The 12,806-nt window shown below is 38.1% G+C and overlaps 1 protein-coding gene across 2 annotated transcripts in view; it reads right to left on the bottom strand.

Moving 5' to 3' along the window:
* Nucleotides 1-12,390, bottom strand: part of SYNPO2 (synaptopodin 2) — a 118,136-nt gene extending 105,746 nt beyond the window's left edge. Inside the window, exon 1 of one of the 2 annotated variants that reach the window (XM_054029083.1) lies at nt 12,152-12,390. In XM_054029083.1, the coding sequence (XP_053885058.1) occupies nt 12,152-12,256 (105 nt within the window). In that variant the 5' untranslated portion in view covers nt 12,257-12,390. The remainder of the gene's footprint in view (nt 1-12,151) is intronic. The other variant, XM_054029084.1, reaches the window with a different exon arrangement.
* Between the last annotated feature and the right edge of the window lie 416 nt (nt 12,391-12,806).

The raw sequence follows: 12,806 nt of genomic DNA, 5'->3' as shown, positions 1-12,806 counted from the left end.
CTCTTCATGTACCTTGGCCTCTTTTCTCTCCCCCCCCCCCCCCCCCTTTTCTCACTGTCTGCCCTTTCGACTGGGTACAGAGCAACCTGAAGTGAGGCTATAAAGCTACTTCATATCAAATAGCAGAGGGAGCTAATTGTGTAGCAAACTGTTCCCCTCTCTTACCCATACAGCAACATTCCACAAAAGCATTTCAGAAGCTAGTAGGACCAGAAATCTCAAAGAAGTCTGTTCATGTGGCTCATTTCATTTTCATTGCATGGCCCAGAAGCTGATGAACCATGCTTGCTCTTAATTGTTCTTCAAAACTGATTGAGGAGGAATCCAAAGAGCCCAAGTTTAAGTCTGATTTGAACAATTTGCTGCGGCTCTAATTTTAATTTCAATCAATATCACCAAGGGTGAGTCTGTTAATTCTGATCTATGCAACTTTTTCCAGGACAGCTATGCTAATCGTCAGTTGAAGAAAACAACAACTGAGTGACACACAAGAGTTATACACAGTATGCCACCATTATTTCAGTGAATGAATTGGAATGCTTCATTTAGTCATGTAATGACATAAAAAAAAAAAAAAAAAAAAAAAAGACAGGCCACAAAGATGATCTTCCCAGATCTAATTATTAACTCCTATGCCTTGTTCTCTCCAGTGTAGTATAAAAGGCACCCAGTGTCCCCTCATATTAGTTTAATTTAGATTTACTTTTCACAATTGCTGTACAGTTTACTAGAGAAAACCCCTAAATGTGAGGGTCTGAAACTACCCCCTCTCCCTCTCCCACTAGATAATACAAATTTATAAATCACATCATTGTTTGAGTCACAAATGATTCCATGAACTCAGAAAGCTTCTGGTAAACTGATGACCCTGAAAAATAGAAGACTCTGATAACTGTCACAATCTAGGGCCTGACCCTATCTTCACTGAAGTCAATGGAAAGATTCAAGATGTTCCAAGCAGAAACAGGTCCAAACTGTAAAATTCAGATAATTTAAAAAAAAAATTGGGGGGGCATTCATTCCAGGATTTTTATTTCTATTCTGATCTGGGTCTAGTTTAGAAACTGTAGTGATAGGCACTATCTAAAACCTAAATAGATTGGGTTACTTGCCCATCTTTCAGAGGTATTTCTGGCAGATTTTTGGGTTGGGGCCATCTCTAGTTCAGACTGTGGATTTGGTTCAGATAAGCACCAAAGGTCTTTCTTTCAAACCTGGCTGGAGATTTCACAGTGGCAGCCTTCCCCCCCACCTGCAGTTTATTACAGCTTTCCCCCACTGTGACGCATTCTTGGAACCCTTAATGTACAAAAAGAACAGGAGTACTTGAGGCACCTTAGAGACTAACAAATTTATTTGAGCATAAGCTTTCGTAGGCTACGGCCCACTTCATCAGATGACTAGAATTGAACGTATAGTAAGAAATATATATACATACAGAGAACATGAAAAGGTGTTATACATACCAACTGTAATTAATTAATTAACCTCTTACAGTTGTTATGGCTACTTCCACTTTTTCATGTTCTCTGTATGTATATATATTTCTTACTATACGTTCCATTCTAATCATCTGATGAAGTGGGCCGTAGCCCACGAAAGCTTATGCTCAAATAAATTTGTTAGTCTCTAAGGTGCCACAAGTACTCCTGTGCTTTTTGCAGATACAGATTAACACGGCTGCTACTGTGAAACCTGTCTTAATGTACAAAGTTTCCCACTGGTGGCAGAATTCTTAGGAAGGTTAATTTAGGCAAGAAAAGGTAGGTTAAGTGTATCCCACTTCATAATTAATTATTTTAGAGCATCCACAATCTGCTTGGTACTTTACAGATATATAGACGCACATGGTGACTGCCCTGAAGAGATTACAGTCTAAATTCAGACATGATATAAGGAATGGAAGTAACAGATAGCAAGGTATGGAATTGGGGGGGCAGGGAAGGGTGGACAGTTGTAATGTTTTTGATTCTATGTACTTCTTGTTCTGATTTACATGTATAGATATCCTGTAGGAAGTAAGTAGTTCTGTAAGAAATGATTTCACCAAAAAGACAAAAGCAGTAACAAACTTTGCTGCTGATATGCAGCAGCTTCCACTAAGAAAAAGCACCACAACTAGAACTGGTATTTCTCAATGATGTAACTGCCTCCACATTCAGTTAAGCAGAACTTGTAAGGCTGTATGAAATAGCAACATCTGGCAATTCTCAATAATGTGACTGCATTATGATCAGATGTTTACTCAACTCAGGCATATCTACATGTTGATGATGGGATTTTTGGATTATTATAATTATGATCACTTAAATTACCAGAAGCACCCCATATAATCTCTGACAGGTAGTACACATCTGGGAGCTAAAGTTAGCCCAGATCCCGTTATCTAATTAATTTGTCCACTGAAATAATACATAAAGTAAACATTGCTTAAGGTACCATATGTTCAATAATCAATTACATAAAAAAATGTTGTGCATTTTCTGTAACTCAACCCTATACTTCAAGTTGAAGAATAGTTCCTTTGTACTGGTCAATAACATATATAGACTTGAATCACTGAGAACTTGAATGAAACCATGCTGATTATCAAGGCATCAGGTCGCCCTGCAAGCCTAGCATTTTGCAAATTTTGTTTTTCATTTTAGTATTGCAATGAATAATGTCAAACAAGTACCTCCCTGCACAAAACGTACCTTCCAGCACATTAGGTAATTTTATGTGTTCCAGCTTCCTTAAAATAGATAACCTTATATAGTAATAATTCCTTCTAATTGGAAGAAACATGTGTATAAGTCTTCCACAACTATTCTGGAATATTATTTTCATGACTGTTCAGGGAAATGGCTATGCAATGTTTACTTATTTAGCAAAAACTTTTTGCTACACCCTCACAATGTAGGAAATTATTCCTCCCTCTTAGATAATTTCTATATCCTTTTTTGTAACTAACTCAATTAAATGTGTCAGCAGGTGTTTGATATGAAATCCAAAATATAACTTGCAGAACAACCTACTGAATGGTACACAGCAGCTATATTAGCTGCGCCCTACTAGCTTCTGCACTTCTATGTCAAGCGATAGTTTGTTCTAGGCAGAAAGTTTTCAGAACCTTTTAGAGATTCCAAAAGAATTCTGTTTCTTATAGGTGGCATTCAGTCAAAGAGCAAATAGCAATAATAGTTCATAGAATAAGGGAAGGAAAGTGTGGGCAAAAAATACAGCTCATCAGTGGAAGTGGAGTGGGGTGGGGGGAATGGTGTACTTAGAATCCAGTTAAATAAAAGGGTTCTATTCACTACCCCAGGGTGAAAAAAGCAAAACACCAAATTAGCAGAAAAGCTCAGCAAACAAAAATTCTCAAATAAGATAAATAGTTACGGTCACTTCTGGCAAGATGCATCAAAATCCCAGCAGATTTCTGCTGATCCCAGACAAGGCAGAAATATCTACCTGTCTTTTCCTCCCTTGCCAAATGGAAAAAGCAGGTCACTTCTGTGTAAAGGGCCCCACTCTGCAGAACTCAGTAAAAGGTGACCAGGCTAGCTCCCTACTGGGATCTGGATTCAGCAGTCCATCCATATTCAGCAAAGCATTTAAGCATGTGCCTAAGTCCACCCACATTCAGTAAATGCGACTTAATCACATGCTTATATTCTCTGCTGAATTGTGGACACATTTTCAAAGTTATTTGGGCACCTAAGATGCAGATAGGAGCCTAATGGGATTTTCAAACCTAACTTGTCACCCTTGGTGGCAGAGAGAAGCCAAGGATTTAAATGGGCATGGAAGACTAACTAGATGTGGTTCCTTGATGTGATAGCTGAAGAACATTGGTGGGGTATCATGAGGGAGTTTGTACAGCTCCAGCATGTGCCCCCTTTATTGTATGAGGGTTTGTCTATGAGGGAAAGCTTCACCAAGTATATTTGTCTGTGTACTTAAACCACTATGATTATGCAGGTATAACTCCCCATGTAGATACTCTTATTCCAGAATGAGTGGCTTTTGGGGTGCTTTCTTTTAGACAGCTTCCAAAGTAACATATGCTAAACCAGAAAAGGGCATCTTGTATGAGTATAACAATAACTATACAGGTAGTCATACAAGCGTTATTATAGTGGTTTAAATTCTCACCTTACCCAATGCACGTCTAACTTGGCTGTGTAGACAACACATCAGTAAGCAAAGTCCTCTAGTTTCTAGTGCTGTCATGCTTATGACACTTAACACATACAGAGCTTTGAGTGTGGCCATTATACTCAGATACACTCTCAAAGAGCTGATGGGATCACTCAAGCAAGCCTTGCCCCCACAACTGCAAGGTTCAAGAAGATCAAGCCAATATCCTTATCTGGTTCAAACTGATATAATTCCATGGAAGCTGAAGAACTGGCTTCCTGTGTATGATACCCCTGTTCTGATTAGGAAGAATGGGAGAAGGACCCAGCAAAGGCAATAGGTAGTGGATCTAGAACTGAAATGTATATCTATGGAGGCAATCAGAGAAACGGGATGGAGGCTGTCTATAAATCAGGAGGAAAGGATCCACTCATGTGCCCCAGTCAGAACTGCAATAGATGGCATATTACCCAGAGGACTTACGTTTGAAGCTCAGAGTTCCAGTCAACACGAGAGAGCTTAGGGCTAGATTTTTTTTATTATTATTATTTTTATTTTTTTCAGAAAAGCTCAACTCCATTTTAGGTGATTAGGCACCCACCAAGTGCCAAATTTCAAATGTGCTCAGCATACCTCCATCTCCCATTGTTCTCAATGGGAGTTGGGTGCTCAGCTCTTTTTAAAATTTTGGCCCTCATACTCAACATTATACTACACTGGAGTATGAGCAGCAAATAAAACGCTATTGTGTAGCCGCTGTAGGCACCACCTATGCCGATGGGAGGGGTTCTCCGATGAGTGTAGGTCATCCACCTCCCAAGAGGCTATCTACACCGGGGGTTAGGTTAGCACAGTCACATCTCTTAGGGATGTGGATTTTTAACACCCCAAGGGATGTAGCTATGCTGATATAATTTCCCAGTGTAGACTAGCACTGGTGCGTGCTCAAGTCTTGCTGCTTTGTCCATCCTCAACTTGAAACCTGATCCTGCAGTCCTTCCATTATTGTCCAATGTGACTGGTGCACTCACAAGGGCTGCAGGGTCTAATGAGAAAAGCTAACTACCTGAAGAAAGTGTGGAAAACATCATTCCTTATATAACATGTTTTTATTGGTCCCAATTTTTAAGCCCCTCAATATGCCCTCCAATTTTGTGGTGTCATTTTTGTACCTGTCAGCAATAGTGGTAGAAATGAATTCTGGGTTCAATCAGGTAGCTCACTCTCTAAATCCTCTCATTGTTGTCCACAATTAATTGCAGGGACAAAATTGTTCCTCCAAAACTAGAAGCAATCTCTTAAAATAAAAGCCATTTTATAGCGTGATAAACTCTGAGCATTAATCCCCCGAATAATGGGCCCCTTCAATAATTTCTGCTTGAGAAGATAAGTGTAAAGCAACCCAGGTTCCACACTGCATGCAAGAGCCCCCTTCTGTGATACACACAAGTACTGGAGTTATTCTTTCTAATGACCTGATACAATCCTAAAGGATATTATAAACATCATTTTCTGTCATGCTGTTTTGCTGCAAATTTAGCCAAGAAAACTTACTATTAAGTTAATAAGAATAGAATGGCAGGAAATACAAAACAATAAAATACAATACACTTTAAATGTTTCCAGCAAAGAATTCAAACAATGAAGCAAAGCGCTACACAAAGGAGCTAATGTAAGTTTAGTATTTAGATACAGACTTTACTTTCTTAAGTTATTTATATTGAGCCAATATGTACTCTCTCCCACTGAAAACTCGGCATAAAGTTTTGAAGTTTATCTATTAGAAACAAACACAAATGAATATTTGCCATATATCCAGACCATATTGTATTTGCATAAATGTTTTTGGAAAGTATGCCAAAAACAGTTTGGTATGGAGGCTGCATATCCAAACAGGGTATACAGTTGTGTCAGTTCTGCTGTGCAGTACTACACTAGTGCCTTAGTACTAAACACTTCCATTGGTATTGCTGCTGGAGTAGAAAGCTTTCCTTCCTTCCCTCTGCAATGAAATGACTTAAAAACTCACAACCCTACACTTTGGAAGCCCAGATAACCCCACCTGTGGTAAAGGTATATTAGAAAGAATTTCTTTTTCATTATCTACTCAGTGCCAGAAAGACAAACATAGTATTTCAGCATCAGAGTTCAAAACTAGGCAGTTTCCACTTGATTTGGGCAAATTAAATTTATTGTTTTTCAATTTTCAAAATGATTTTTAATCAAATCTCTTTAACGGCCTCCTGCTGCCCCACTGAAGTGAATGGAAATTTGCCATTGACTGAAATAGGCGTTGGATCAAGTCCTATGTGCACAGGCAAAATTTTATTGGTTATTAAATTGGGTCAGTATCAGTTAAAGGACTTAATAAAGCCTTCTTCAGAAAAGAAATACAGCCCCTCCAAACAACTCCACAGGCAAAAGACTGTGTGTAAATATGCCTTACTTGCCAGTCTACCCTAATGAGACTTTCCACTGCTAGGGGGTTCATTCTATGGACAGTCATCTTTAGCCTTTAACACTGTCAGCCTCATACCCTTCACGAGAACTAAAATCAATAATGCTTTAAAAAATAAAATCAGGAGGATTCCCCCCTAAACTTTCAAGGTATATATTTTTGATTACTCAGCTAATGCATGTGCATATATTTTCTTATAAGGCTCAAGGAGCCAATGATGTTAAAAAAAAGTAAGGGCCAGATCCTCAACTGGTGACAGTTAGAATAGTTTGATTGAAGTCAGTGGGCCTAATTGTTTATTTCTGGCTTCCTGAGCCAGCAGGAGCTGGAAAAGCTGCACAGATTTTGCTCTCATTGGTGCCTGGTGCAGTACGTGTACTGTGCAGAACTGATGTGTTCTGGAGAGAAATTCAGCCAGGCCTCTACAGCCAGCAAATAGTAGCTCTGATGTGATGCAGAACACAGGATGAGGGGGTGTGGAACAGCGAGGGAAATAAGATAATCCATGGCGCTAGGGCGACCAGATAGCAAATGTAAAAAATCGGGACAGGGGTTGGAGGGGTAATAGGAGCCTATATAAGAAAAAGACCCAAAAATTGGGACTGTCTCTATAAAATCGAGACATCTGGTCACCCTACATGGCGCACTCTCAAAGACAACACCACCACAAAAAGCCCCACACAACCCCTCTGAAATCAATTATTTTTTCTGTGTTCAGCAAAATGGCTTTATCATTCTAAGAGCTGATGGAGAGGTAGAGCTTTTCCCCCCAGAAAGTTTAAGTATTTTCTCTGGATTATTTTTGCTAGGAATAATCAAACAGAAAACCTCATCCTCTAGGTATGATTCCAAACATAGCATTAATACTTATGGCTAATAATTCTGTAAATATTTAACAGAGTTTTACTTAATTAAAAAAAAGAGTTTGAGCATTCTATGGATGCAGTAAACTAGAGCTGTTCTTTTCAGTGACAAAATTTTTATATTCATAGTATTGCTCAAAGAGAATGAAGTGGCTTTACTGATTTTCATCTATTAGAATGAATGTTTTGTTTTAAAAAATAAATACTTAGCTATTCAGAGTAATAAAAAGTACAGAATGGTTGAGACCAGTGTATAATACATGTACAAGGCCCCGATTCACATATGCATCCCTATTCAGAGCAAAATATGCTTACATGTTTTCCTGAAATAACAACGAAACTGTCTAAAAAGCCAGGCTGCATGAAAATAAGATGGCATTTTTATCTTTATGTTCATGTGCCTTCTCTGTCCACCATAACATAAGTGAAGGACCTGGATTTTTTTAAAGTTTTTAATTTTATAAAATATAAAAACTAAATTAAAGAAAAAATAATATCCAGAAAACCACTTCAAAGAAAAACATGACTTTCCCACCTTGTTATGTGAGTTTTCGTAGTAAACACTTAACATCCATTATATATAATGGGCTAGATTAATTCCTCTTGTAGCTCTATTGACATCAGGTGAGTTAATACAGTTATACCATGGATTAATTTGATCCATTATGTGTAACAAATATGTAAGCAAATGAGTTCACGTATAGCTATGTCAAAGTCTTGTTAACTAAAGATAGAAGACTTTGCAGAGTAGAACTATTCAAGCAACATAACTTCCAATACTCAAACCCCATGACGCTTCAAAGGACATTTAATCCTTTCTCCCCCTAAAAGAAAAAAGATTTACCACTAAAGGTAAAAGAAGAACAGTCTCTAATTCCCTGTGAGGTTGTGGGAAAATTAACACTATTGAGAAGTGTGCCCCACTGCTTATTGATTTCTGATCAGCTCTGAGAATACACTGGTAAAAAAAGATTATGCCAATAAAAAGATTCCTCTCCAAAGGTGACACACTACCATATTTTATCTGTCGGCACAAACTTTGGGTCTGAGCCTTCTCTCATTGATATCATGGCAGAACATCCTATATCTCAATTGGTAGAAGGACTGGGCCTTTTTTTTTTTTTTTTGAAGAAAACAATATTAGAGACTTTACATGCTTTTTTTAGCACAACTGAATTCGTTGTAGGATCCAGAATAGTCTTTATAAAATGGAATAAAATCCACTGCAAATTTCCCTTCCTTTGTTTTAAACCATACCAAGCTACAAGTGCATAACTACAATCCTATTGCACTGAAATGTCAAAAGCTGTGTATTTGGGGTTGGGGTTAGAGTTGGCGTTGGGGGGAAAGAGGAACCATTTTGCAATTCTTTATCCAGTGATTTTGCACCAAAGAAGTTTTGCTTTCACACAAAAGGCATTTTTTTTCTTTACTCAAAACATGAAACTGAAAGTGAAAACCTTTACTTTTTAGGTTTTCATGGTCTGTTGTAACTATTATTCACAGCTCTACCTGAAGCCATGAGATATTTGGCTAGTTTAGAGTTCAAATCAAACAAAACCAACTAGGTTCCACACAAACATTTTTAGTGCTCATAAACGTTTCGCCATAACACTCAACAAAACGTTTTGCTGTCTCTGGATTTTTTTTTTAGACTGTTTTACCTCAGGTTCAGTAATGAACCATATGGCAGTTGTTTACATAATTATGTTAGACTCAGGAACTTCTGCAACAAATAGATGCGGAGGGGTTTCAATATGGATTTAATTTCACCATATTTTGTTCAAAAGGAACCTGAAACCGAAAGTGAAACGCAAACGGTTTGAAACAACCTGAAACAATACTGAGAAAAGTTCATGCTCGGGTACAATTCATTAGTGTTTTATAAGCCATATAGGGGTTGGGTCCTAGCCATGTTAGAGATTGACCCTCTCCCTGTATTGTGACCCCAAAATTAAAAGCAGCTGAAGGGCCTGGTATCCGAAGACTGACAGCGGGATATGTTCAGCAAGGGGCCTTTTAGGGCTTGTCTAGACAGCAAAAATAAGTCATGTTAGAAAATGAGTTATATATATATAAAAAAAAAAGGGACCTAAAGAAAAGCTCTGTGTAAGCTCAAATCTTGTCTCTCTCTCACCAAAATAAGTTGGTCCAATAAAAAATCTTACATTATCCACTTTGTCGCTCTCCATTTTAACTAACAGTTTTAAACACTATTTTGGGCAATTCATGTTGAGTTAGTTGGTCATGGTCAACCATAGGGGGCAGACTAGGGTTATCCTCAAACAGCTGATGTTTTTTAAACACAACACGCCGCGCCTAGAACAGGTGCACATTAATTAAAGTGTGTAAGCTAATACATTCCCAAACATAACTTGTTTTCCCAGTCTAGACAAACCCTTACTCTAAAATTCACTTCTCTTGCTGGTCTGACAGAGCCTGTGTTTGTTGATATGCAGGGCACCAAGTAAACCCTAATCTGCCTGCGCACCCAGAACCTGTCAGTGCAACCCATCCAGTAGACAGGGCTGGCTGACCTGGAGATCTGCCAATTCAGAACATCTTGTGGGGAGTCAGATAGCAGGCCCCTATTGAGCCCTGGCTGGATTTTAACAGTACTCTCCATGGTTGGTCACGATAGGAAAAGGCATGTGGTGGGAAAGGTATTGACAAGTTGGGTTTCCAAAAAAGTTCTTGGCCTTGTGAAGGAGCAGTCTTGGGCTAGTCAAAAATGACAGCTTTCAGTCCCTAGTGATCTGGGCCATATCATAACCAGCAGCTGAGGAATTAAAACTCTGGTACCCATAATCAACTTCATGAAACATTAGTTTACCAACAGTACCTTACAAATATATATCATTTTGTTTTTATAAAGCTTGTTCTAAAGTTTTTGCATTACTTGGCCATTTGATTGGTTTTAATTACAAGTAAAACACACATACTTTCCTTAATGATCCTTTCTAAAAACTATTGGTTCCTGCTTTTAGAGATGTGTCACAACTGTAATCACTTGGCTAGTTCTCCCAACCTCAGGGTTCAAGTGGTTTAGTGGTTTTGGTGCATTAGTCTTAGGACACATCCAAACTATCTCTGGGTTTTTTGTTTTTTGTAAAACCCCTGACTTTACCCATCTTTGTCTGTAACAGAGATGGGCCATACCTGAACCTTGTGTCAAAACTACCATGGTTTTGCTTTGCTTTGCTTTGACAAACAAAAGCTACCCCAGTTCTACCCATCTGCTTTGACTTTTGCATTCCTTGATGTTTTCACTAGGTGGCAGGATTTCACCATCACCAATATCGATGAAGTTACTTGCAAAGAAAGAGTTGCATTCAAACAGGTTTTGATTTTTTTAAACAAAAAACACTGTTAGAGTATTGTGAAATATTTAAAAATAAACGTTAAGAGACAATGATACTTACAAGTGATAAGAGAAAAATACGTTCAATAAACTGCAGCTTGACTATTGAATAAGATAAATTTTATGGCTGGAAGTAATTCAGAGAAAACAGAATGAAAGATGTTATTTTCCTAGCAAAAGAACGGACACAAGCCCTTGGTTTTAAACAAGTAAAATCCTTTTCTCCCATATCTAATATTTCTGCTAATTGGAAAAACTAACTAACCCAATTAGTTTAATGCAACTGTAATTAGTATGTATATTACCAGCTAAAAGAAGTACAAGATTAAAGAACTAGCTTAATAATGCCCCAAAATCAAATTCTTAAAAATTTAGCAACCTACCTTGTACTGAGTACTATGAGATAATGACTATACCCCTTTTTTTCTTGTTTCCTTTTTTATTTTATTGGTATAAAATACAAGTTAATCTCTGGACTTCAAGTTAATCTGACAGGATTTATTATATTCACTAGTCCAAAATCTGCTCTCGCAGTATTGAATTTGTGCTTATACCATAGTTGGGGACAGAATGGCCCCTTGTCTAAGATGACATAATGTGGCAACATGGCTATCATTCTACAATTCCTAATAACCATGAAAAATGATAGTCTGTAATAAAATGAATATTTATTTTATATCAAACTACTTAAAAAAAATTGTTCCAAAATGTCAAGTTGTTTTAGACTTTTTGTTGTGTACTTTCACTGCATATATAAATATAAACTGTGATATGCTCAACAATTTTCAGGTTATAATCCATGAAATACATATCAGGGCATGTTTGGCAACTATTAAAGCTATTTCCAGAGAATGTACTTTTCATTAATATGAAGTGATTCCTCTCTGGGTAATGCTTTCCAGGAGTCCCAAAATAGTAGGAACACTTTCTCATGCCAAATCATTTATTTATTCCATGCCAGGACTAGAGAAAGTGTCACAAATCAATAGTCAAAACTGGGTTTGCTAACCGGGGACCCAATCCTGTGTGGTGCTGAGTGACTTCCACCACACCCAATGAATTCAGAAGGCACTCATCATCTCATAAGATTCTGTCCTTCCCATGCAAGAAAACAGCTGTGGTACTTGTAGGTAATCAAAAGGTAAGAATTACCTATCATTTAAAAAAAAATCACTGTCTGCACCTGTGGAAGCAGCTCCCCAAATACATTTCCAACAAACATAGCCAGCCCCACAATAAAACTTGCCTCAAGGTTTCTGACTGGAAGCTATATAGATCAAAAAAAGCTTCTTTCTTTCTTTCCCTCCTTGTCGTAATACACTTATAACATCTCTCTCATTGTCCTACCTTAGCGATTTGCAAAGGCTGCTTTTGCTCCTTGCCACCTTGCAGTCTAAAGCCCCAAGGTGCCCCTCCACTCATGGAAATGCAGATATAATCCCCTGTGCCCATTTTCCTGGTGCAGTTAGGCAGAATTCATCTGCAGAGGAAGATGAAAAGTTCTCTAGCTTTTGTAGATGTTCACTGAACTTGAGGCTCGCCTGCCAAGCAGAGCTGGAGGAGCAGAGCACCGCTGCTGCTGCGTACTGCTCTCTATAATGTAGTCATTCACAAGAATGCAGGAGCTCTCACAGATCAAGGGCCCAGCCCACTGTTTCGTCAGACTCTCCTATGCTCAGCCCACCTTCAGAGTAAAGTAAAATAATGCTGAGAAACCACACACAAAAGAGACTGAGCCATGAGGCTAAAAAGGCTATATTTAACCACAAGAGCCTCTGCCTTTGACAGCTGCATCAAAACAACAGAGCAAGTAGTGTAAATTTCCCAGTGATGATTTAAGACCACGTTTATATTTTGTACATGGTACCAGGCTTGTTAAACTTTCATCTCTGTATTTCTTGATCTCACACTCCAAACAAAGGAGGGAATAGAGAATATGAGAAACTCCATTAAGATCATCTGAATAAATAATATTCTTAGATTCCTACCACTACCGACTATG

Source organism: Malaclemys terrapin, chromosome 5, assembly GCF_027887155.1.
Source record: "Malaclemys terrapin pileata isolate rMalTer1 chromosome 5, rMalTer1.hap1, whole genome shotgun sequence".
NCBI lineage: Eukaryota > Metazoa > Chordata > Testudines > Emydidae > Malaclemys > Malaclemys terrapin.
The sequence above is the reverse complement of the archived record's forward strand: the minus strand, read 5'-3'. Positions and strand labels throughout refer to the sequence as shown.